The sequence below is a fragment of the Calliphora vicina genome, chromosome 1 (assembly GCF_958450345.1).
Source record: "Calliphora vicina chromosome 1, idCalVici1.1, whole genome shotgun sequence".
Classification (NCBI taxonomy): domain Eukaryota; kingdom Metazoa; phylum Arthropoda; class Insecta; order Diptera; family Calliphoridae; genus Calliphora; species Calliphora vicina.
In genome coordinates, this window is record NC_088780.1 from 105012891 (window position 1) to 105038138 (window position 25248).

Here is a 25248-nt window from a genome sequence, read left to right on the forward strand (position 1 = left end):
TTGGAAACCTTGATATGTTCCCTATCTACGAATCAAAAAATAAACGATTTTCAATTGGAAACGAAAATGTGACTTAACTCTTTTTTATTAAAAAATAAAACTTTCTTTAAGAATATGTAAAAATTTTATGTTTTTCTATAAGGTATCTTTACGGAGAACATTTTGACATAAATATGTCCTATTTTACTAATATGTTGCCCCTACGCCCTTCGAAATTTGACATATTTTTCATCAAAATTTCAACTTTGTACTATATGTTCTAAAATCCCAAATCTGGAATCAGAAAATAGAAAATACCCTTGGAAACCTGAATGTGCTTTCTATTTATATCCAAAGTATTTTCCTAGCCTCAAAGGAACTGTGGACCCTATGAGCAAAATTGTAAAAAATACCATTTTTGGGATTTTCGCTTCAATATTTTGGAATTGCGGGATTACTTTTGAACTTTTGTCAAGTTTTTTTATACCTTGTTATTTAGACTGACAAATTTAAAAAAACATTGAAAATTTCATTGAGTTCTGTTAATAAATAAAGACTTTATTACATATTACATATTTATTGAGTTTCTAAAACTAAAATTTGTATCAAAATTTTAACAGAGTTGCAAATATTTGGAACAATTTGATCCACATTTATTACATGCTAATTTTGTTGTTAATTTTTGTTATAACAAAAAAAAATTCAAGCGAATATCTCAATTAGATTCAAAAATATGCCACTTTAAATCTCCACCCTTCAAAAATATTGCACTTTTTCATACTAACAAATGTTAATAAATTTTCTTAATATTTTATTTAACAAGAAGTCAATGGTTCTTAATTAGTCACATATGAAATGAAAAAGTGGAATATACATTTTTTTGTCGAAGGTACCCTAATTTGAGCCCTCATAGCGCCGTCCATGGAGCATTTGTAGGGCCCATTTTAATAACTTAAACTCGAATACTCCTTGGTTAGGCCCACTTCAAATATTATCGCGATCGCGACGTTTAGAAATGCCAGATTAATTTCCAAAAAAATTTAATTCTGCCCCACAGTGTACGGCGACAACGAGCTTTTGTAAATCACTTTATTACCATTGAAATTGATGTTGCAGAGTTCCCATAGTATTTATGAATCTTAACCTTGGTTGGATTGATGGGTTTTTTCCTCAAAAAATAATACACGAAATTCGCTTCTTTCCACTTTCTCAACAAGTCACGCCGATGTCGAGATCCAGAATTTTGTGTAAATCATACAACTTATTATTATTGAAAATAAAAGATATCTTACTTTAAATAGTTTCATTTCCAAGGTAAATTTTTTAGTTCAATCATTTTCAACCGAGACTAGACGCAATGTATCAAATTGATATCAATGAAAATTGGCGCGTTTGAAAATAATCTCTTCACTTTTTATATCGAAAACATAAAAACAATATTAAATTCAAAGTATTTAAAAGAGTAATAAAAATGTCCTATAAAAATTGTTTGCCTGTATCCACCAGATCAGTTTCCACTAATCAGTTAATCAAAAATATTTGACGAAAACACGAACAGCAAAAAATGTCAAACAATATAAAAATTATCTTACGTTGAGATGTTTTCTAAACTAAAGCTAGTTTATTTAAATTAATATTATTTCAACACAGAGAAAACAGATTCATAGTCACAACCGAATTTGGCGCCAATCGAATTTTGTCGGTTGCATGTACTATCGACTGAATTCGATTGCAGTGACTGAATTTACGATACACACAACTGTTTTAAAAATTAATTCGGTGAGGAGCACCGATACTATTAGTTGGAGCAATTAAATACAATTTTTGGTGGTTTTTCTCTTATTAGATTCAAAATAATTTATTATTCTTTTAATTTTACAATATTTAAAATATATGTATATACATAATCAAAACTAATTGAACAAAATACTGTAGAATGAAGACAAAAATGTGTTTCTTATGTAGAAATTATATATAATAAATCCGATGTAACTCTCGTATCTGCATTATGGAGGTTTACTTCATTGTTTTTGGTTTGACGTAAAAAAATGGAAACATTTCATTCGTCGTGTCATTGCACATCACACCAAGGTTAAATCGAATCAAAAATTACTGGCAGGAGCATAGCAACGAATTATTAATAACAAATTGAAGTATTCGGTTGGTCATAAGCATGTTGGTTCTAATAGTGGATGCAGAAGCAGATACAATTAATTAATTGTTGTAAGGATGCCTATAATTGTAATAAAAAACTGTCGTTAGTGCATCAACAAATCTTTATCTAATATGTACTTACATGCAAAACAAACATATTTACACAAAATTTGTAGATATATAAATATTTATGTATTTATAGTCCACAGAAAAGCGTAACTTGCAATTTTATAGTCATTATCCAAAATATATTTTGTATAATCCGTATATGTATGTTCTTCCTTCAAATATTTTATATTTTATTACGTTAAAATTTTTTAAAGGAAAATGTCAAAAAATCTAAAATTGCTATTGATAGAGAACACCGAATTGAAATTATTATAACTGAAAACTTTAAATAAAATTTAGTAAAGACACAAACCAAATTCAATTAACCAGTTTTACGGTTGTTGGAACCGCAATTCGATTGTGATTGTGGTTTTACAATTCTAACTATAAGAAATCTATTAGGAATATAGAATATCAATAATTGCAATATTATTTCTGTCTTACTTATTAAATATTTATAATCAGAACTGAATTCCAATCGATTTGTTTTCTGTGTGAATAGAATGAGAAATGTCGACTTTTGTTTACTCTTTTTTATACAATCTAAATTGAGCGATTTTATTTTTATAATTTCGTGGCTACTACATTTCATAACAGAAATCTTAACTAATTTTCTTGTAAACAAATATAAAATACTCACATTCATACAGATCATTGGAGGGTTGAAAAATGGTATAAATTAAGCATGTTAAACAATAATGTACAATAAATCTCATTAAATATTATTATGTAAAATATATAACAACATTTACAACATTAAGAATATTGAAAAAATGAGAAACATAACCTTTTAAAACTTATACAAGACTCTACTCAAAATCTAAGCAAAAATTAAAACTTTAGAGAATTTTGCCAAACCCTAAAAGTATGCCATTTTTAAACGCCTTTTGTAATATATTGAATAATTGAAGGCGATTTAATGAAATTGAAGTTATTTTAAAACAAAAAAAAATATTTAACGAAATTGTAAACTAATGGCAATAATTTTTACTTATTTTTTAAAACAAAGAAACAGAGATAAGAAAAATCTTCTTTTTTTATAAATATACATATTCAGTGTTATTAAGTTTTACTTTACTTTTAAGCAGAATAAATATTATTTTAATTATAAACCTAATAAATAACAATCATAGCATTTTAAATAAATAAACATAAAAATAAAAAAAACATTTTATGTCATAATTTTAGTATAACTAAAATAAAATATCCAAATATTTAAGTTATTAAATTTAATATACTTATAAACAAATAAATAAAATATAAGTGTTGTGTATAAAAAGAAAAAAAAGAAAAAAATAATAAAATATTCAAATATTTTTAAAAGAAATATGGCTAAGCATGACATGGTATTTGAAAAACAGGGTTTGTATGCGTAATTACTGTATAAAAAAGGCACTATATAAATACTATTTAATATTTCCAACACGTGTGCTTTATAGGGGGTTTCCTTTTTTTCTATTTGTGGTACTGAAACAGGTAAAACTCCTCTAACTATAAACCCATATTTATTTAGACACACACGCATTGTTAACTGTTCTTATTTCAAAAATCAATATTTAAAATGTCACTCAAAGATCTTACCCAATACCCATAAAGAAAATATATATTTGAATTTTATTTTAGTTAAATACACGTATGAGTAATATGTAATTCATACAAACAATTCATATCACGTATACGTATACAATGAGACATTTATATTTATCATGGTGAATGTGTTTATGATTTTGCTTGAGGTTTGAGAAACGTTACAGCACACTTTAAATATGAGATCAGCATTGTTAAATTAAACATAATATTCTGCAAAATGCTATTGCTATCGACTACATTTGGATTACACAGGACAAGAGCAAAAAAGGCTTGACTAACCACTTTATAGATTTGATGCATCATGGCTAACTAAGTGCAAATAGATTTAAAAAAAAAAAATTAAAGTAAAATTATAAATTTTGTTAGACATTTCTCAACATAATTAATTATAACTCAAAAACGGTTAGTCCGATATTATTAAAATAAAGTTAGAAAACTTGACATCTACATAACATTTAAGCCATTTGTATATTGCGTTTCAAACGGTTTAATAGTATAAATTACACAGTACAACACCAAAAAAAATACGAGGTCCGACCAATAAATTTTGATAGAGGAGACAAAAAAAAGTCACGTGTATCGGCGTTTTGAAAGTTTACATCTGAATTTCATTTGAGGGGGGTAAAGTTTCCCAACTCTGGCACATTCTGATTGTTAATCGGCATAAGAAGCCATGAGATCCTTACATTTTAGGTATAAAATGTGTTTCACAAAGTTATGTAAAATGTTACGGAGAATACTTTTGTAGAATATGTTAACCCTCTAAATCCCCAAGGCATGGGTCTTTTTTGTCCTTTTAAACATGAGCATAAAACACCATTACAACAGGGATTTAAGTGGTTAATATGTTCCGCAAAAATATTATCCGTAAAATTTTACTATAAGTCCCTAAATACACCAAAACGGAAAAATCAACCAGAAAGTCAGAAATAAGACATAAGAAAAGAGAGCTTAGGGTTAATTTCGTATTTATTAAGAATCATTAATTAAATTTTTTTTAGCTCTAGGCAATTCCAATTCATTACCATACAATGTCCAGCCTATTTCAGCTATAGGCGTTCTTCAATGGGTGCGCATGTTAAATTTTTGGGGTACTTTAAAATAAAATTCTTAATAAATGCAAAATTAACCCTAAGCTCTCTTTTGTTGTGTCTTATTTCTGACTTTCTGGTTGAATTTTCCGTTTTGGTGTATTCAGGGACTTATAGTAAAAGTTCACGGATAATATTTTTCCGGAATATTTTAACCCCTTAAATCCCTGTTTTACTGGTGTTTGTTGTTCTTTTTTAAAAGAAGGACAATAAAGACACAACGTCAAACTCTGCAATTTATCACGTTATGTTTTCATTTGATTTGTGTGCGTTTTTAGAAATTTTTTGCTTTAAATTTTCACATTTTTATTTCGTAAAATTAATTTTTTTTTTCAGAAATAAACTTTTCAAATGGATTTTTTTCAACAAAACTGGAATTAATTTTATTTTTTTTTAGACATTTTATTTTGATATTTTTAATTTTCTTTTGTTTGACATTTTAGGGATATTATAATTGAGAACATACTTTCTAATAATAGTCCTTGTTGATTCTGCCATGGGGTAAATTAATTTTTATATTATTTATCATTTTTATGAGCAGGTTGTGAAATGGATAGCAATAGTGAGATTGAGGAAAAAATAAATACAGAGTTTTACAATTAGTGCAAACGCGTAAGGGTAAAAGCGCAATATGGGAAATTATTGTCAAATTCTAAAGAATGGCGAAACAATTCTAAGCGGGTTGTATGCTGCCGATCCTGTAAAAATATATTTAAGTATAATGGACGGCAGGCAGTCATCCAATCTGAATCGTCATAAATGACACATTTTTTTATTTTTTCCTACACACATTTTTATCAGCTATTTGTATTTTCGGATTTATTGCAGATATTAATCCGCAAATATTGAACGCTTAAACTAGCAAATAAAAAAATCGGCAACCCAAAAAACAACATCCGCAGATTAAACTTAATTTAATCGCCAATCTTCTAGTCAGAACCCCGCCTGAGGCCACCATAATTACATTATGCCGTTTGCAAATAAGGTTAATAGCAAATGACGCAGTATGTATCCATTGAATCACCACTACTTTTTACCAAATTGTATAAAAAATTGTGTAAAAAAGAGATCCAAATTCGGTTTATGTTGCGAAAAGTAGTTTTTGCACTATTGAACCCATTTTGGCACAATTTATACATCAATTTGGCTCTAAATATAAATCTTCAAATCCCATCACTGCCTCATAGTGAGTATTTTAATGTTCATAATTCGGCAACACTGAAACACAGAACCTCATATGAGTATTTGAATGTTCGTATTCGAATCATACTTATTTTGATTCGTCTATACAAATTGAGTTCAATAGAGTCGAAATCAAAAACGACATAAATGTTGTTAAGTATGAGTATGATGATTACCTCAAACTTTACGAGTGGATATGAGTCTCGACAATATTGTTATAAATATGAATGCGTATAAGTGCTAGAAATTTTGAGTCATGATTCGATTCTACTCACTTTTTCACTACTCATTGCTGATCTCTGATCTGTACGCAGGCTAGGTGAAATCATAAACCGATTATAACCAAAATTAGTGGAGTTTGTCCTTGGGTTCATAAAATGATGTGTACCAAACATCATTCGTACATGTTTAAAATTGCGACCTGTAGCTTGATTAACAAATTTACATGGACAGACGGGCAGACAGATAGACGGAGACGGAGAGACTAGCGGACGGACAAATCTTTGTCAAGCCAAAAAGTTATTCAGTAAATACTAATAAACATAACTGGTTTCACTACAATCGTATCTGTTTTGCAAAAGTTATGGAATTTTTACAATTAAGGATATATGGCAGGACCAAGAGTCCTTGCTGCAATCAAAACAGAAATTTCGAAAATTTAAAGATTCAAGGTGGGTGCTAGACTACTATTTTTGGGGGTCACGAACATCATTGCGAACTGTACTTTGCATATAATGCTTATTTGGATAGCTAGCCAGCCAGACGGTCAGACATCGTTTAATCGACTCTGAAAGTGATTTGTATCTTTAGGATGGACAATAGACTAAACATGCTGGTGTTACGAACGTCAGTACAAACGAATAATACCCTTTCCACTATGCTGGTGTAGGGCACCAGCATAGTGGAATAAAATGAGAAATAAAAACTTATTTTTCTTAAAATTGTGACGAACATATATTTGTGAAACAAAAAAATATTTAATCAAGTACCACAAAAAGGCTTCCTCAAAAAAACAAAATGTTTAATTCAATGAAAAATAAAAAATATTTTTTTGTTAACTTGTGTAATTAGAAGCCATAGAGAATATACATACATAGAGCGGAAACTCTCCTGTCAAAGACCTATCTTAGTTGACAGAAACCTAAGTGGTGAGAATGTATTAGTAGAAAAAACTATTTGAAAACAAAAACAACACTCGTATATGTCATTATTTTTAGTAATTTTTTTGTTTGAGTTTTTTTCTAGTTTCCGCTCTATGTTTCTCTGTGTTAGAAACAATAATAAACATTTCCTTTACAAAGCTTTAATCATTTAAAAGTATACAATATAAACTCACCCTTTAGTTAATAATGAAATCGTATCTGAAAAAAAGAAAAAAAAATGTTTTATTAAAGCTAAATCCATTCACTATACATATCGCTTATTTGCTGCAACAACTTCATAACTAAAAATCCGTGTGTTTTGAAATTAGTAATACAAAACATGCGCTGTTATATATTCTTTCATATAGTTTTATCAGTTTTCAAAAAAGTCAATTATTATTTCTGTGAAAGTGTTTTTTTTTGTTGTAAACGTCAAAATTAAAATTCAAGTTTTCTCGTATATTTGACAAGTAAAAATTTGGTTTAAATACAGATTAGAAAGATATTAACATATATTATTTAAATCTGCTTTTATTTTTTGAAATTACATGATTTCTTGAAAATTTATTTAAGAAATAGTAAAATGTCATAAAACATTCAATGCCGTTTTTCTCAATAATACTTTTTTTAATTATGATGTTGTTGCAGCAAATGAGCGATATGTATTTTAATATTTAATTATTATTTTTTTACCATTTTATTAATAATCTTAGATAATTATGTTCAACAAATTTAAGTAGCGAATCATATTACACACAAAAAATGTTTGTAATTAATTAATATACAATTAATTATATGTATTTATAAAAAAAATAGTCTGTAATTAATTAGGACAGTTATAAATACCCAGCACCACAATTAATTACAAAAAAAAAGTATAAACTTCTTTTTATTACAATTAATACATTGAATAGGCAAACCAGCATCTCTCAATTTCTATAAAAGTAAAGCAAAATTGTAGATAGACATAAACTCATACATTTACTTATATATTTTTATACATCTAGTTAGTTCACTAAGGAAATTTTCTAATAATGATTTGTTTAGGCAGAATTTGTAATTACTATTTATTACAAAATGTTTCACTTCTTTCAGTTATTAGTCTGATTATTGTTACAGTAATAATAAGAACACCTAAATTTCTCAGAATATTATCTGTCTTTTTAACAATTCTAAAAATTGCAATTACTGTGTAGCCCTTAAATAAAACAAAACTCCCTTTAATATTGTAATTATAACATTTTCCTAGACTTTGTGTTTAGTTTAGCTTAGATCACAAACAATTGACAATGTCTACAGTAAAGGACACATTTCTAACGTATGTGGCATCATACTCTCTTAAGTAACTAGTAAAATTTTACAAGAAGCAACCTATTATGTGAATAATAGTAACAAAGTTACTAACTTTGTACAAAGAAATAACAGAGAAACCAATAAGGAGAATAATAACCAGAAAATTCATTTAATAAACACAGTAATCAGTAATAGTGGACACAATTTTTCATATAAATTTGTGCCTAATAGTTTTTGGGGAAAAAATATGTTATTATTCACATATTAGTATAAATTATCTGTCTTTAGTACACTCCACAGAATCAAAATCACACGCCCGATGCGGGCATAGCTAAGGAGCATTCGAGTTTAAGTTATTCAAATGGGCCCTACAAATGCTCCGGGGGCTGCACTATGGGGGCTCGAATTAGAGTACCTTCGGCATGTAAAATTTGTTCAAATTTTTGTTTCCCATCCGATTTGAAAGATTTTTCAATTTTTGAAAAACGTAGCCATGGAGTATTTGAGTTTAAGTTATTAAAATGAGCCCTATAAATGCTCTAGGGGCGGCTCTATGGAGACTCAAAATAAGGTACCTTCTAAACACGTGCAATTATTTTGTTTCCCATCCGATTTCAAAGATATATTTTTTTGGGAAGCGCTCGGCTTGCGTGTACTATTTATCTCTTATAATTTCTGAGTTATAGGCATTTCAAAATTGAAGTTTTAAAATTTTGCCAATGTATGGCAAAAATATAGGTCATACTTTTAGACCGAATGAACTCGAATTTTATTTGTAAGTTGGAAAACTAAATTACCAATAATACAGAAGATTTCAGAGCAATATCAATTATGGATCCAAAAATAAACGATTTTCAATAAAAAAAACTTTCTTTAAGAATATACAGTAGCCCAAGAAAGTCTACATACAGTAAAAATTATTATGTTACTTTAATTTAATGCAGTTTTTTTTAGTTTTTTTTGTGAGATATATAATAATACATGGCTTATGTCGATTATAGCAAAAAAAATTCAAATAACGCCCAAAATTTCACCGTTATTAGAGTTATTGATTCTGAGTAAAATAACGAAAAAATTATTCTCGATCACGCCTACTTTTGGGTGGGCGGGGCTATTAAGTTTCGTAATATTTTGAACATTAAAGCCCAAAAACCCTAAAAAAAAGTTCGTTATTTGACTCAGAATCAAAAATTCTAATAACGATGAAATGTTGGACGTGATAGGAAATGTTGCTAAACCCGACTTAATTGATGTTGTTTTAATTTTTTTTGGTGTGAATATATTTTTTTAACAAATATATTTCATTACTTTTAACTTACAAATACAGCTTTCAACGAAAGAAATTTAATTTGAATTCCTGTATGTAGACTTTATTGGGCTACTGTATAACAATTTTATGTTTTTCTATAAGGTATCTTTTCGTAGAACATTTTGGTTTAAAAAACATGTTCTATGTTTCGAATATATCGTCCCCATGCTTTTCGGAATTTGACCTATTTTTTAAAAAAAAATTAAATTTGCTGGGATTAAAAAACGGAAAGCATCCTTGGAAACCTTGATGTGTTCCCTATTTAACCGCAAAGTATTTTCCCAGCTCCGAAAGAAATGTGAATGTCAAAATAGTACAATATACCATTTTTTTGGATTTTCGCTAAAATTTTTAGGAATTGCGGGAATCCCTTTGCCCTTTTGATAAGTTTTTTTACACTTTGTTATTTAGAATGACAAATTTAAAAAATTTTGAAAATTTCATATTTATTTGTATCAAAATTTCAATAGCATTGCAAATATTAGGGAAAATTTCATTCGCTTGTATTTCGAATTAATTTTTTTTGTTTAGATAAGTTAATTTTTCGTCTTCCAAAGTCAACATCTCAATCAGATTCAAAAATATGCCACTTTAAAACTCCTAAGAAAAAGAAAATAATTTTTGTACCAAATCATTACTTGCGATGCAAAATGGATCCATTACGATAACCCGAGATCGTATGTGAAGACCGGCCAAACAGACGAATCGACACAAAAGTGAAATATCCATGATAATAAGGTGATGATCTGTATTTGGTGGGTTTTAAAAGGTCATATATATTATGAGTTACTGAAATCTGGACAGACCATGTAGTAATCATTAGCCGAAAAATTACCAGATAACGCTCGGCAATATGTTGCAACAACTGTTAAAAACTCTTTAGAAATAGGGGGTTGAGAAGTTTTGACTCACCCGCCTTATAATCCAGACCTTGTCTCTCTCTCTGTGATATGCTCCACTTCAGAACAAAGTATCTGAATCATTCTTGGACTCAAAAGATAAGCAGTTCTTTTGGCGCAAAACCCATACGTTCTCATAAAGATGGGAAAAGGCTATAGCTAACAATGGCCAATACTTTGAATAAATTTGTAATGTACAAATGTTTTTAAAAACAAGTAAGAGAGCTATATTCGGCTGTGCCGAATCTTATATACCCGTCACCAAATTATACTTTAAAATAAAAATTTTAAATATTTTTAGGTAAACAAAATTTAATTTTTTTTCCAGTTGTTTTTTTCGAAATTGTTTTTTAATTTTTTTTTTTAAATTTTAAATTTTTTTTTTTTAATTTTAAAATTTTTTTTGTTTAGTTTTGAAATTTTATTTTTTTAATATTTAGTGAAAAAAAATTCGGGTTAAAAAGTATTTTTTCCGATTTTGACCCATTGTAGGTCCAACTTACTATGGTCTTATATACGTCGTTGAACAGGTCTTTAAAATGTCAATCATTAGATATCCATATTGTCTATAATAATGATTTAGTAATCCAGATATGGGTAAAAAATAGGTCAAAAATCGAGGTTGTCCTGGTTTTTCCCTTATATCTCAGCCATTTGTGGACCGATTTTCTCGACGGATATGGCTATATCGACTCCGCTATCTATAACGATTCTGAATATATATACTTTGTAGGGTCGCAAATGAAAAATGTAGAAATTACAAACGGAATGACAAACTTCTACATACCCTTGCCACTCATGGTGAAGGCTAAAAAGCTAAAAATTTGAAAAAAGTGCGGGACACTTTTGATTTAAAGATTCTCCATTAACCCATTTTAAGCTGACCTTTAGTACCAACCAAATTACTTCCACAGCCTGACATTTCAATATTTTGCAGTGTGACAGAATTATACATTTAACTACCATTCCGATGATAAGTATCAAATACAAGTATCCCCCAATTAATAACTTTACAACACGTTCTGTGCAAATGTATTATTTGTATTTAGTTTTAAAAAATTTTACGAATTATATTTAGTTTCGTCTCCAGACTAGCCTGAGAATAGGAACTCAAGGAACCAGTAATAGCAAAATATGTTAATGTTTGTACCTTGAGCAGGACTTATAATGGTTTACCAAAACTTCAGATGGCTTAAAGTTTTCTCAATTTCCTAGAACACAATTTTTCTACTTTACCAAAATTTTCTAACAATAGAGAGGAACTCGATTATGATGGGTGCAATTAAACATGTTTCAAATATTTTTGGTTACACTCCTAAAACCAAAAATCAACCAATAACTTATGCTTAGCACATACCAAAAGACTACATACTTACACACAGAAAACTCGAAACCCAGACAATGTAAACTTGGAAATACTAACTTATTGCTCAGATGCTTATTAATAAACTGAAAATAAAAATAATAATATTTCTAACCAAGAGTCCGCAATAGCAAATACCCCAATAACAGTAACAGCAAATATGAACATGGGAAAGACAAATACACATGGGCCAATATTTGATTAGACAGTAAGAGCGTGTGTAAGTAATCATGGCATGTGTCAGTACTAGACTGCTCCGAATTACGTATATAACTTTTATCTGAAATTTCTAGAACTGCTTTGTTATCACAATTATACAATATTTTTAACAACAGCTGAATTGCCTTGAAATTGTGGTCACAAAAAAACGATCAAAATTGACAGATATATTTTTTGGCACCCTCCTAATAAACACAAAGAAATTACGAAGCACATAAGGATCATTTTGGTTAAACCCAAAGGCAATTTTTATCGATAACTAATAATACCATATGATTGGATAGATTTAGAGATGGAGATGGTATGAGTGCCAGAGTTTATGTCTGCTTAAAAGTGTTCGTGCGTAAATTAAAGTACAGCTATGGGAGACATTTCGACATCCACGTGAATTTTAGAAAAACAACCACAAAACAACATTAATTTACAATTTCTGTTAAAGAGCAAAAGGGGAAATAAGTGAAATGGAAGTTTGAAAGGTCGAAAGAAGTTAGATTTAAATAAATACAATAATATTAAACATGGAGATCACAGAAACAGCTATATATGGAGGTGCCACGATAGACTAGTCTATAGTGTGCTGAACTATTAATCTGAGGGTTGCGGCTTCGAATCCCGCCAAACAATGCAGTTTGAATTTTTTTTTTTTTTTTTAAAAATAGGTATTTAAATTTCATTAAAATGATTATAACTATAAAAACAAATCCATTTGGCCCATCGATGCCAATCGATTTCTACTCAGCACTAATATTTTCTTCACTTCACACTCTCCCTCATTCTAACATTTGTACATCAGTCATCGAATAGTAAAAGTTTTAATCGTGTCTCTATAATTTTCGCCTTATTGAGGTGGGAATCTATGGTGAGAATTAGCAACACCAGCATGCGTTTTACAGTTTGGTTCAATAAGTTTCGCACCAACTTCATTTGAGCCAAATAATTTTTGCAACATATTTTTCAGATATGCATGTTGAACACATGAAGTCGCATCATCGTACACAAAACTAAAAACTCTCTTTATGAGAGTAATATTAAGTGATTTCATTGGTTTTTAAGTTCGCTTCAGTTCAAGTTCTGTTCTAGTTCTAGTTCTGTTCTAGTTCTGTTCTAGTTCTGTTCTAGTTCTGTTCTAGTTCTGTTCTAGTTCTGTTCTAGTTCTGTTCTAGTTCTGTTCTAGTTCTGTTCTAGTTCTGTTCTAGTTCTGTTCTAGTTCTGTTCTAGTTCTAGTTCTGTTCTAGTTCTGTTCTAGTTCTGTTCTAGTTCTGTTCTAGTTCTGTTCTAGTTCTGTTCTAGTTCTGTTCTAGTTCTGTTCTAGTTCTGTTCTAGTTCTGTTCTAGTTCTGTTCTAGTTCTGTTCTAGTTCTGTTCTAGTTCTGTTCTAGTTCTGTTCTAGTTCTGTTCTAGTTCTGTTCTAGTTCTGTTCTAGTTCTGTTCTAGTTCTGTTCTAGTTCTGTTCTAGTTCTGTTCTAGTTCTGTTCTAGTTCTGTTCTAGTTCTGTTCTAGTTCTGTTCTAGTTCTGTTCTAGTTCTGTTCTAGTTCTGTTCTAGTTCTGTTCTAGTTCTGTTCTAGTTCTGTTCTAGTTCTGTTCTAGTTCTGTTCTAGTTCTGTTCTAGTTCTGTTCTAGTTCTGTTCTAGTTCTGTTCTAGTTCTGTTCTAGTTCTGTTCTAGTTCTGTTCTAGTTCTGTTCTAGTTCTGTTCTAGTTCTGTTCTAGTTCTGTTCTAGTTCTGTTCTAGTTCTGTTCTAGTTCTGTTCTAGTTCTGTTCTAGTTCTGTTCTAGTTCTGTTCTAGTTCTGTTCTAGTTCTGTTCTAGTTCTGTTCTAGTTCTGTTCTAGTTCTGTTCTAGTTCTGTTCTAGTTCTGTTCTAGTTCTGTTCTAGTTCTGTTCTAGTTCTGTTCTAGTTCTGTTCTAGTTCTGTTCTAGTTCTGTTCTAGTTCTGTTCTAGTTCTGTTCTAGTTCTGTTCTAGTTCTGTTCTAGTTCTGTTCTAGTTCTGTTCTAGTTCTGTTCTAGTTCTGTTCTAGTTCTGTTCTAGTTCTGTTCTAGTTCTGTTCTAGTTCTGTTCTAGTTCTGTTCTAGTTCTGTTCTAGTTCTGTTCTAGTTCTGTTCTAGTTCTGTTCTAGTTCTGTTCTAGTTCTGTTCTAGTTCTGTTCTAGTTCTGTTCTAGTTCTGTTCTAGTTCTGTTCTAGTTCTGTTCTAGTTCTGTTCTAGTTCTGTTCTAGTTCTGTTCTAGTTCTGTTCTAGTTCTGTTCTAGTTCTGTTCTAGTTCTGTTCTAGTTCTGTTCTAGTTCTGTTCTAGTTCTGTTCTAGTTCTGTTCTAGTTCTGTTCTAGTTCTGTTCTAGTTCTGTTCTAGTTCTGTTCTAGTTCTGTTCTAGTTCTGTTCTAGTTCTGTTCTAGTTCTGTTCTAGTTCTGTTCTAGTTCTGTTCTAGTTCTGTTCTAGTTCTGTTCTAGTTCTGTTCTAGTTCTGTTCTGTTCTAGTTCTGTTCTAGTTCTGTTCTAGTTCTTTTCTAGTTCTTTTCTAGTTCTGTTCTAGTTCTGTTTTAGTTCTGTTCTAGTTCTGTTCTAGTTCTGTTCCATTGAGTATTATTATATATTTTTACTTTAATTTAATAAAAAAAAACTTAATAGACATTATTCGGCTGTAACGATTTCATTACAATTTCCAGCAATTTATAGTTGTTTCCTTTCTTGATAGTATTTTGATACTTTCTATTCATTCATTCTATATCTAATTTTTTCTATTTATTTGTTTTGTGGATATGTTTATACAATGTCTTAGAATTGTTATAAAAAACTTCATATATTAGTTACTTTCCAACTTACAACCGTATTAACACTCTAGTATAAATACAACTCAGATGGTCCCTTCAGCATTAAAATGATGTTTGTTAATGTAATAGCGCTTTGTTGGCTGTCCCCAGCAGTACTAGGAGACTGTCCCGAAAAAGTGATTTTACCTTCCATTTAGGGGATAACTAGTTACATAACTAGCTACGTGAGTAGTTATTTTAACACTTGCATGTCCAAAGCAGGGGTCAGTTGTCCATTTGTGGATATCAATGGGTCTGTTTGATAGCTGGTCTGAAGTAGTCAAAGCATTGTATTTTATCGTTTAAGCAGATGCAGTTACCTCACTGGTTGCCTTACTGCTTACTTGCTCAGCAGTTAGGTAACCAGTTTAATATATGTACGGGTGCTAATTGACCTCATATACAGTTAAAAATACATCTAATAGACAATAACCAATAACAGATTTCTTGTAAGCATACTTTCTTCCGTCAACTCTACAACAGATTTCTTCTATTGGGTAAAATAATTACTTTCTAAAGTTCAGTACAAAATAAACTTTGAAGTAACTACAGTCTTGGTTACTTGGAGACACTAAAGTGACTATTGCCTTCACACTAGGTAACAAGCGACGCAAAAAGAAAAAAACTGTATCATAATTATATTAACACAATTTGTATAAAACCAGTTAGCACGAATTACTCACGAAAAAGAGCAGTAAAAAATTAATGTGTAGAGACACTTAAGAGACAATTGTCTTCACGCTAGATTACCTGGGATGTACAAAGTAGCCAGTTGACTTCTCTCTGCAATACAAAGAGCACATACTTGTCAAAGTACCGAAAATATATAAATTTGAGTCATGCAAGTGATCAGACATTAGTGACAATTACTTTCGATAAGGGATACATTGACAACTTGCTAAACTGCTGGGGTGTGTGTGTAACATTTGTTGTATATTTTAAGGATATAGGAGGATGGATAATTCTGTTGTGTTATTTGTTTTGTTGTTTCTATTTAGTTGCTGCTGCTTTTGTGGGTTTAGTTTTATTTTGAGGAAATAAGTTTTACTTTTACAGGCTTTATATAATTGTTAATATATATTGATGTAAAGACTTACATACACATATATCTACAATATATAGTGGGCTAAATGTGCTGTTAAGACCAAATCTTTAATTATAAATGGCACCAACCCAATTCTAACTGATTTATTTATAATTTGTTCGTCCTATTATATTTAAAACTAATGTCTTCTTTATACAAATATTGTTTTACTTTTAAATGTTTCCTTTAGATTTGTCTGTTTTCTTCTCCACTGTTGTCGTGTTCTGTAGAGCGTAGTAATCCCACACACAATCAAAAGTTTGTAAGGATATAATAGGTTTTGTATTTGTTTTTATTTTTATTATGTTTGCAGTTCTTTTTTCTATTGAATTGTGGCATTTAATTGCTTCGACAAAATTAAATAAAAATAGTTTCGTTTTGTTTTGCGTGCGTGCGTAAGTATTTGTGTGTGTTTCAAATAGTTTTAACCTTTTTTTGCTGGTATTGTCAGGTGGGTGGGTGTACCATGACCATTTGTATTATCACAACTAAAACTATTTTTAGTTTTATTTAGCTGTGATTAAACTATTGGCCGACTAAACAATAAACAAATATTTACACATAATCAGTGCATATTTTATTTAGTTGTGCTTGTTTTTGTAAACATACGACAGATTATTGATTATTGCGTAAGTAGTTGTTACGGGAAATGGAAGTCGTAGAGGGTAACTAATACAGAAATTTGCTTTGGGCTCTAATATTTGGGTATGTGAAAACGTTAATAAGTATTTGGTATTTGGAAAATGTTAATAAGTTCACACACAATGTATTAAGCTAGAAAGTAAACATAATTGACATTTATGTTGTTGGTTGTTATGAGAATTAACATGAGAATAATATCTCTATAGACTTAAGTATAGCTTATTTAAGTTACACAAGGTAGCATAATTAATGAAATGATTTTGAAGATTTTTCTAACTTAAAACTATCACTTTAAATTTGTACCTATCTACAAAACTTTTTTTCTTCATATTATATTAATAAATCGGTGCGGAGGTTGAAAGGCTAAACAAGGACTATCATACTTAAGTTGTCATATGTCATGCTAAGAAAAATTATTTAAAAATTTAATGAACACATCTCAATCGAAAGAAAGCTCGGCAATGATAGCGAATGTAAAGTCACTTACTAAAAATTGCATTTGCGAGTAAAATCAATAAATCGTAATAGTTATCTATTGAACCAGTATATTCCCGAAGCTACATCAGTCGAATTGGCTTATATTTATTCTGTTTGTTTTGCCAAATCACCATGGATGGATATAACGTTCAACAACACGTACACATGATAAAAGTGTTTTATGCTAAGACCCACTTTTGAATGAATGGGTACGTCAAGAAACAATTGTCGAATTTGGGAATATACTAATCCGCATCAGATACAAGTGCGTCCAATGTAAAAAAATCACAGTGTGGTGTGTATTTTGGGAACGATGATGGACTGGCCTATCGCTGTCAATGGAGAGCGCTATATGATGATGATTACCAACTTATTTTGGCCTGAATTGGATAATATGGACACTAGAGTGTCCCTTAGAGTTAAATTTTTTGAAATGTTGAAACGGTACCCTCTGAAAACTATCGTAATGGCCTAAAATACCACCAAAAAAATTTTTAGCTTGTTCTAAGAAGGGCAACCCGTGCCGACTTTCGATTTAGTTTTGAGGTGCATTTACAAGGGGAAAAAATGTATTTTTTTCAGTTTTTTTTCAATTTTTGCCATTAAATAATTACTTTTTTGTCGTTCTAATGAGATATAAAAGAAAATTGGTTAAAAAATGTTAAAGTTATTAAAAAATCGCCAGGCCACTAACGAGTCTCAGGCCACTAGAAGAAGAAATGTAGGAACAAAATTAATATATTTTGAAAAATATTAAAACAAAAGTTTGTTCTTACTTCAAATATATCCATATTTACTTGCATATGAGTTTTTATCTTCATAGGATACAGTTAACCTATTCGCAGGTATAACCAAAAAAAAATATTTTTTTAACGGCAGTTCCAAAACTCCAATTTCAGATTTTTAAAAATATTGTTAAACGAATTTATGGGGATTTATTTATTTATTTACAATAAATAAAAATCAAATGTCGTTCGTTGGTAATTGCATCAGTAGAGAACGGCCGGAAAGATTTAGACAAATTTTTTTTTAAATTGTTGGTCATAGCTTTTTAATTTTTTGTTTAAACTTTAAATGATCATAGTAATTCAATTTAAGTTTTCACTGAAAGAAAAATTGACCACGCAATTTTTTTTTCGATATATCTAAAATCGCATGACGCCTGGACTGATTAAACTATTTTTTTTTAATGTTCGCAGTACATAGTCCGCAAAAGTTTCCACTAATACGCACACTTATTAAATACATCTGCAAAATACATCGGTCTGTGATCAATCATATTTCAGTTGATTGAACCGTTAATAAGAAGGTTAGTTAGCTACATATCACTACCATACAACTAGTTACAAGGATGAGAATTTCAAGCAAAAATCATTGATTAGAGAACTGGTTCTAGAACCGTTCCAAAGAAGGGGTGCTGGCTTCGTAACGATTCTATAGAACATGTTAAAAGGTGATAATTTGTAACCAAAACCGTTAGTTGTAACGCCAATCGCTAAGGAGTAATGGCAATATGCTAAAATATGAAAAATCATGTCAGGATATGTTAATATGAAGATATATGCAAGATCAAATCGATGTCATTTAATTGGTCAAAATTAATTTTGTGTTATAGAATAAAAACGTACATTGGCATGAAAGTCGCAGACTTGGTGATGTGTAAATACAAAGGGGATATTAATGGTACTTTTTCTGTTAATGATTGTTTTTGATTTTTCTACATGAAATTATGTTCCTGTGTGAAGTAGGAATAAACAAAAGGGACATTAAGAGTAATTCCTAAATTAAACAAGTTTCAGGCCAAGGGAAAGTATTTAAGAAAGTAATCAAAATAAAATTTCAGTAAAAAATTTATTTTTATTAAAAAATAGCATAAAAATTAGGGCATTTAAAAAAAATTTAAAAAATAAAATACAATGCTGTATCAACTAGATCAGTTGCGACTGACTCATCTAACAGAACTACCACTTACACCAAATTACTAAGCGAGTAATGTTTCGCTGTATCATATTGCTGAATTAATTTTAACTGAATTCTTTAATTTTTCTTCTTGTAGGCTCCAAAGGCATTGGCTCCCGTTTCGACGAACAACGACTTACACTAAGGATCCATCGAGGAAGAGGCTCGAACCAACACGAATCCACACACAGTAATGGCAGTACACAAAGTACTACCACCACATTGGGAACACCTTCGCCCGAGCGGTTGAGTAAATACTCCACCCGCAGACAACACAATAATCATGATAAAATCAAAATTTCCGTTTCGTATCCCTCTAATGACAATATTTGCGAACTGGCACATGCCCACGACAGTATGCACCTCGAAAGGGGAAGAGAACATCGTGCTTCATCTGCCAGCAGCGGTAATATGCTGTTTTCTGTGCACTACGGTTCCCAAAATGGGCGAGATTGTACAGAGACCCAGCTGTTTAGACATCAACACGATAGTACATGTTATTTGCAAGTGGGTAAGAATATGCCGGATATGCTGAGAAGAACCTCCAATACGAGTGAACATCAACAGAATAGACCCAACAAGAAGATGGGCAAGAGAAATATTAAGGCCCAAGTGAAAAGGTTTCGCATGGAGACAAAGGCCGCCAAAACATTGGCCATTATAGTGGGTCTTTTCATATTCTGCTGGCTGCCCTTCTTTACCATGTACATAATAAGACCATTTTGTGAGGACTGTATAGATCCGCTGTTATTTTCGGTGCTTTTTTGGTTGGGCTATTGCAATTCGGCCGTCAATCCCATGATTTATGCTTTGTTCTCCAAAGATTTCCGTTTTGCCTTTAAACGCATCATATGCAAATGCTTCTGCTCGGGCAAGAGCATCAATGTGAAAACATCTCGGCGTGGCTCAGACATGTCAGCCATACGTATACGAGCTCGAACACCCAGCATAACACCCAGTGCAGCGAATCATTCGTTTGGCGATGAGTCCGAGTTGCATCATTCCGAAATGAGTTCGAACGATAGATGACGTTCATTTGGGCCCACAAATTCCAGTTCATCGAATAGTTTGGGGGTCCGCAAGACGAGTTTGAAAGTTCCTGTTTATGAAATCTGTCATCCCTTGGTGATGGATATTGGCAGCAATGCGAATGGGAAACGCACGCAGTTGTAGCCCCTAACGGAGGCGAGAAGTAGTAGGAGTTGTAGCACTCATAGGGAGGAGATTAGTTTGCAAGTATTTAATAGATCTGGTAAGTTAAAAAGGGGTAGGGCAATACGCTTAAAGTAAAGAAATTAATATTTACACAAAAATAATGTTTAATAAAAAAAAAAAAAAAATGTTACAAAATTAACAATAATTGTAAAGTAAACAACATAAATATATTTCAATACTTGTTTGTAATATTTAATTATAAAACATTTTAATAGTTAAATCTTAAATTTAGGGAATTTTTTGTCTTTGAGCTTGTAAGTTAAATTAAAATGTTTCATATATAAATAAATTAAATTAAAAATAAAATAAACTAAACTAAAATATGTAATGAAATTTAAATTTAGCCATTTGTTAATACTACATTTAATGTTAAAACAATAACCGTAAACTTAATTTATTTATGCTGAATTAATTGTTTAAGTGCAAATTTATGTTTTTTTTATACAAACATTTTTTGTACATACAAACATTTATGGCAAAACCTTTAATATATTTAACTAAATAATACATATGCATGTTTAAATGAAATGAAGGAGTAAATAAAATACTTTGTTAATACATAAATAAATAAATCTAATCTGCTATTTCAATTGATATTTTTCTATTTATTTTATATCTATATAAATGTACTAAATAAATACAACAACAACCACAACAGAAATAGATAATTCAAATAAAAATACAAAACTTGATTCATTTGTTATTTATATGTTGTATATTTATCAAATGCATTCTAAAAATAAAACAAAACAAAACAAAAATAATAATAATAATATTAAATTAATTTAAATAGATATTGTAAAACTACTACAAATATAACAAATTGATATTAAGTATTAATAAAAATAACAAAAAGAAAAAGAAAAAAACTTTAATAAATAAATTTTTTTGCTGTTATTTCAAAAATGCAAATATTCAAATTAAAATAGTTATTGACTTTTATTTGGGAAAACAAGAAAAGAACAAAAAGCTAAGCATATATATTGGGGTTCCAGATTAATGAATCCCAAAGGCAGACAGCTGTACAGGACTCTAGTTGATCTAAAAAATTGCTTAGATTTTATATCACCGGGTCAGCCCACTTATTGGCCTTCTGATCTTAGAAAAATATCTGATCTAATTGATTTTGCCATATCAAGGAATATAAACAGAAACTTTATTACTGCAGAAATATTATATGAACTATCTTCTGATCATTCTCCCGTTATACTACACTATTACGGCCAATATCATTCGTCTCATACGGAAGCTTCATTATTCAAGACTGATTGGTTGAAATATAGAAAATACATCAGCAGCCACATCCACACTAAATGTAACATACAGTGTGAGGAAGATATCAATGATTGTATCAGAGACTTCAAGTCTCTAATCATTTCGGCATTGGATCACTCTAAGTGCCAAATTCCTCCTAATCCTAAAATGTGTATTTCTAATGCAGAAATTAATAGACTCCTCCTCGAAAAGAGGAGATGTAGAAGAGATTGGCAACACAACAGATTCCCTGCTGCTAAGCAGAGGCTGTCCATTGCAAGCAAGAAATTAAAAAGAGCCCTTCAGTCTGAAGAGGATCGCAGAAATCGAAACTATATTGAAAGTTTAACCAGTACTAAGCACACAAACTTCTCCCTTTGGAAGGCAGCTAAGAATATTAAGCCACCGGTAGAGGGTCAAAGTCCGATAACGTCCGACTACGTGCCCAGGAACCATAAAATAATTTTGTATTGGGGGATTTACCTGTTCGAATAGGAACAGACTCCGAACTAATGAATGTTAGTATTGAAGATGTCCAGAGGATCATAAAGGACAATCTTAAACTAAGAAAATCTCCAGGTTATGATTTAATTACACCTTCCATGATTGGAAACCTACCAGATGTGGCAATTATTGTGCTCACAGTATTATTCAATGCGATCTTGTCTCTAGGAGTATTTCCGAATGATTGGAAAATCTCCCAAAGACACTAAACAGTGTAAACATCCCACAGTCTGACCACGTTACATACCTTGGCATTCATTTAGATAGACGTCTTACTTGGCGTCGGCACATAGAAGCCAAGCGGCTCCACATGAAACTAAAAGCTTCTAATTTACTCTGGCTAATCCACCACCAATCGAAATTAAGCCTTAACTGCAAAGTCATCCTGTATAAGACAGTCTTAAAACCAATTTGGACATACGGAATCCAATTATGGGGAACAGCAAGCAATACCAGTATAGACCTTATACAGAGGGCACAATCGAAAATTCTTAGAACCATGACGGGAGCTCCATGGTACATAAGAAACGAGAACATTCACAGAGACTTAGATGTACCCTTGGTCAAGGATGAATTCAGAAAAACTCGTGAAGCTTATTTATCACAATTACATCATCATCCGAACCCGCTCGCAAGGCTACTTACAGTAACTCAGACAGCTCAAGGCTGCGTAGAGCTGATTTACCACTCATCTAATTTTCCAAATATGATTCTCCATTGACAGAACAATAATTGTTTAGTTTTAAGATTTAATTACATATTGTAAGGCCTAGAAATTAAAGGCAGGAATAATATTATAATAAACGTATAAATAAAATAAAAAGAACATCCATAACATTTTATACCGAGAAAATTATATAAGTAATTTTCAATTCAATTTCATTTATTGATAACACAGGGCAACAAAATCGAAAAAATTGTATATGCTTTTTAAAACACAACCCAATGTTGGTGTTTTTGTTTTTTAAAAATTTTTAAATAAAATTGTGATTTATTTTAGACGTTTCTCCATATCGGAATGGTTTTCGGGTGCAAAACTTGGTTCTGTAATTAATCTCCCACCGCAGAGTTAACATTCCATTCTGGGTTTCTTCAATTATAATTCTCTTTGAAGTTTTGAATTTAAAATGAAGTTGACCTGGTGTTTTCAGCACAGACGATAAGCAGTTTTCCATTCTTATATAGGAACCTCGCTTCCATTAGGAAAAGTTCAGTAATTAAGATCCTGATGATCTTGCCTAAGCAACCAGTGAAATGCGCATAGGAACTTGCTTATCCCTCAACAATAAATTTCACTGAATTTATCAATAATTGGGAATTCAGCACACTAATTCTTAACAAAAAATTAATTTTGTATTTCTGCATAACTTTTTAATGATAAGATCTTAACAATTTAGAAACTAGCACACTTCAAATAGAATGATTAAAACATTGAACCAGCGAGTTTTGCTACGAAATATGTAATGAGAGTGTTATGAAAATGACTGATGAATGGAACAAGCAAGTTTTGCTGCTAACTGCAATTTTATGTCATGTAAAAATATAGAAAAGAACATGCACCCATACAATTACTATATTGCTTACCATAAAGATTCAAAAGGACTGCCAGAATCAATGGTTATCTCGATTTTTTTTTTAATTTTTGTAACGAACGAGTTTTGCATGCCACCTACTCATACATATTTCACTGGGTGTATTAGCGGTAAACTGTAAATGCCGAACGAAAAATCATAGGAAATGTCACAGTATTATGAGTCCCAATGAAAAAGCTACAACAAAAACGTGTTTTAAACAATCTTGGATGATGGAATTTATGATGCAATACTGAGAACTACAAAAGCCATTGACAGACTTTGTGGAGCTGTAGAGAAGAAACATTTAGAGCAAATTATACGAAACTACATATCCCTCCTGATCCTATCAAAAATATATTTTTATAATAAGTGCATATTTTCTATATTTTAAAAGCATTAATATGAATACATTTTAAGTAAAAACAATTAAGAGAGCTATATTCGGCTGTGCCGAAACTTATAACCTTTCACCAAATTATACTTCAAAATAAAATTTTTTTTCCCAAAGTTGTTTTTTTAATTTTTGTTTTTTCGAGTTGTTATTTTAAATTTTTTGAAATTTAAATTTTTTGTTTTTTTAATTTGTTAAAAAATATTTTTTCCGATTTTTATTATATACTCTTCACCAAATTATACTTCAAAATAAAAATTTTAAATATTTTTAGGTAAAAATTTGTTTTTTCTCAAAGTTGTTTTTTTAATTTTTGTTTTTTCGAGTTGTTATTTTAAATTTAATTTTTTTTTTTTAATTTAACTTTCCACACGGCACTCTTTGAAATCTAAAAAAAAATGATTTTCCATACAACTGATTGTCTAATACACATGTATGAACACCAAAATGTGTTTGTAAATTATATTTTTAATTTGAATAGAAAATAGAAAGTATTTGTAAAGAACAAAATTAAAAGCTAGTAGAAGACCACAATAAAGCACAATTGTTATATTTTGGTATAACAATTGTTTGGCTTTTTATATAATTTATTTCTTTCGTTGATGTACAGTTTCCATTTGACACTTAATTACTGCTACGTTGGGTAAGGTTCCATGTTATGGTCTGTCCGGATTTCAGCAGCTTTCACCGAATACAGAGCATTACCTTAACGAAATGGATATTTAGCTTTGATGTAGATTCGGCTAGTTGGCCGGACTTCACATACCATTTCTTACACTTCAAGTTATCGTAATGGATTCATTATTCATCGCAATTAAATATTCGATTCATAAATACTTTTTTTTTTAAAGTTCAAAAATCATTTCAGACATAGAAAATCGTCTTTTAAGGTATCTTGAAATTGGTATTTTACCCAATTTCTCTGATAATATTCTGAACAGCAGGATCACATAAAATAGCAAAACTTTTTTCATTTGTTTAACTCATATTTATTTTTGATTTCTCATGAAACAAT

The 25248-nt window shown here is 30.4% G+C and overlaps 1 protein-coding gene across 1 annotated transcript in view; it reads left to right on the forward strand.

Moving 5' to 3' along the window:
* Oamb (Octopamine receptor in mushroom bodies) overlaps positions 1 to 20623 on the forward strand; it is a 130356-nt gene extending 109733 nt beyond the window's left edge. Inside the window, exon 5 of the mRNA XM_065505039.1 lies at positions 19393 to 20623. Within this exon, the coding sequence (XP_065361111.1) occupies positions 19393 to 20324 (932 nt within the window). The 3' untranslated portion in view covers positions 20325 to 20623. The remainder of the gene's footprint in view (positions 1 to 19392) is intronic.
* The last annotated feature ends 4625 nt before the right edge of the window (positions 20624 to 25248 follow it).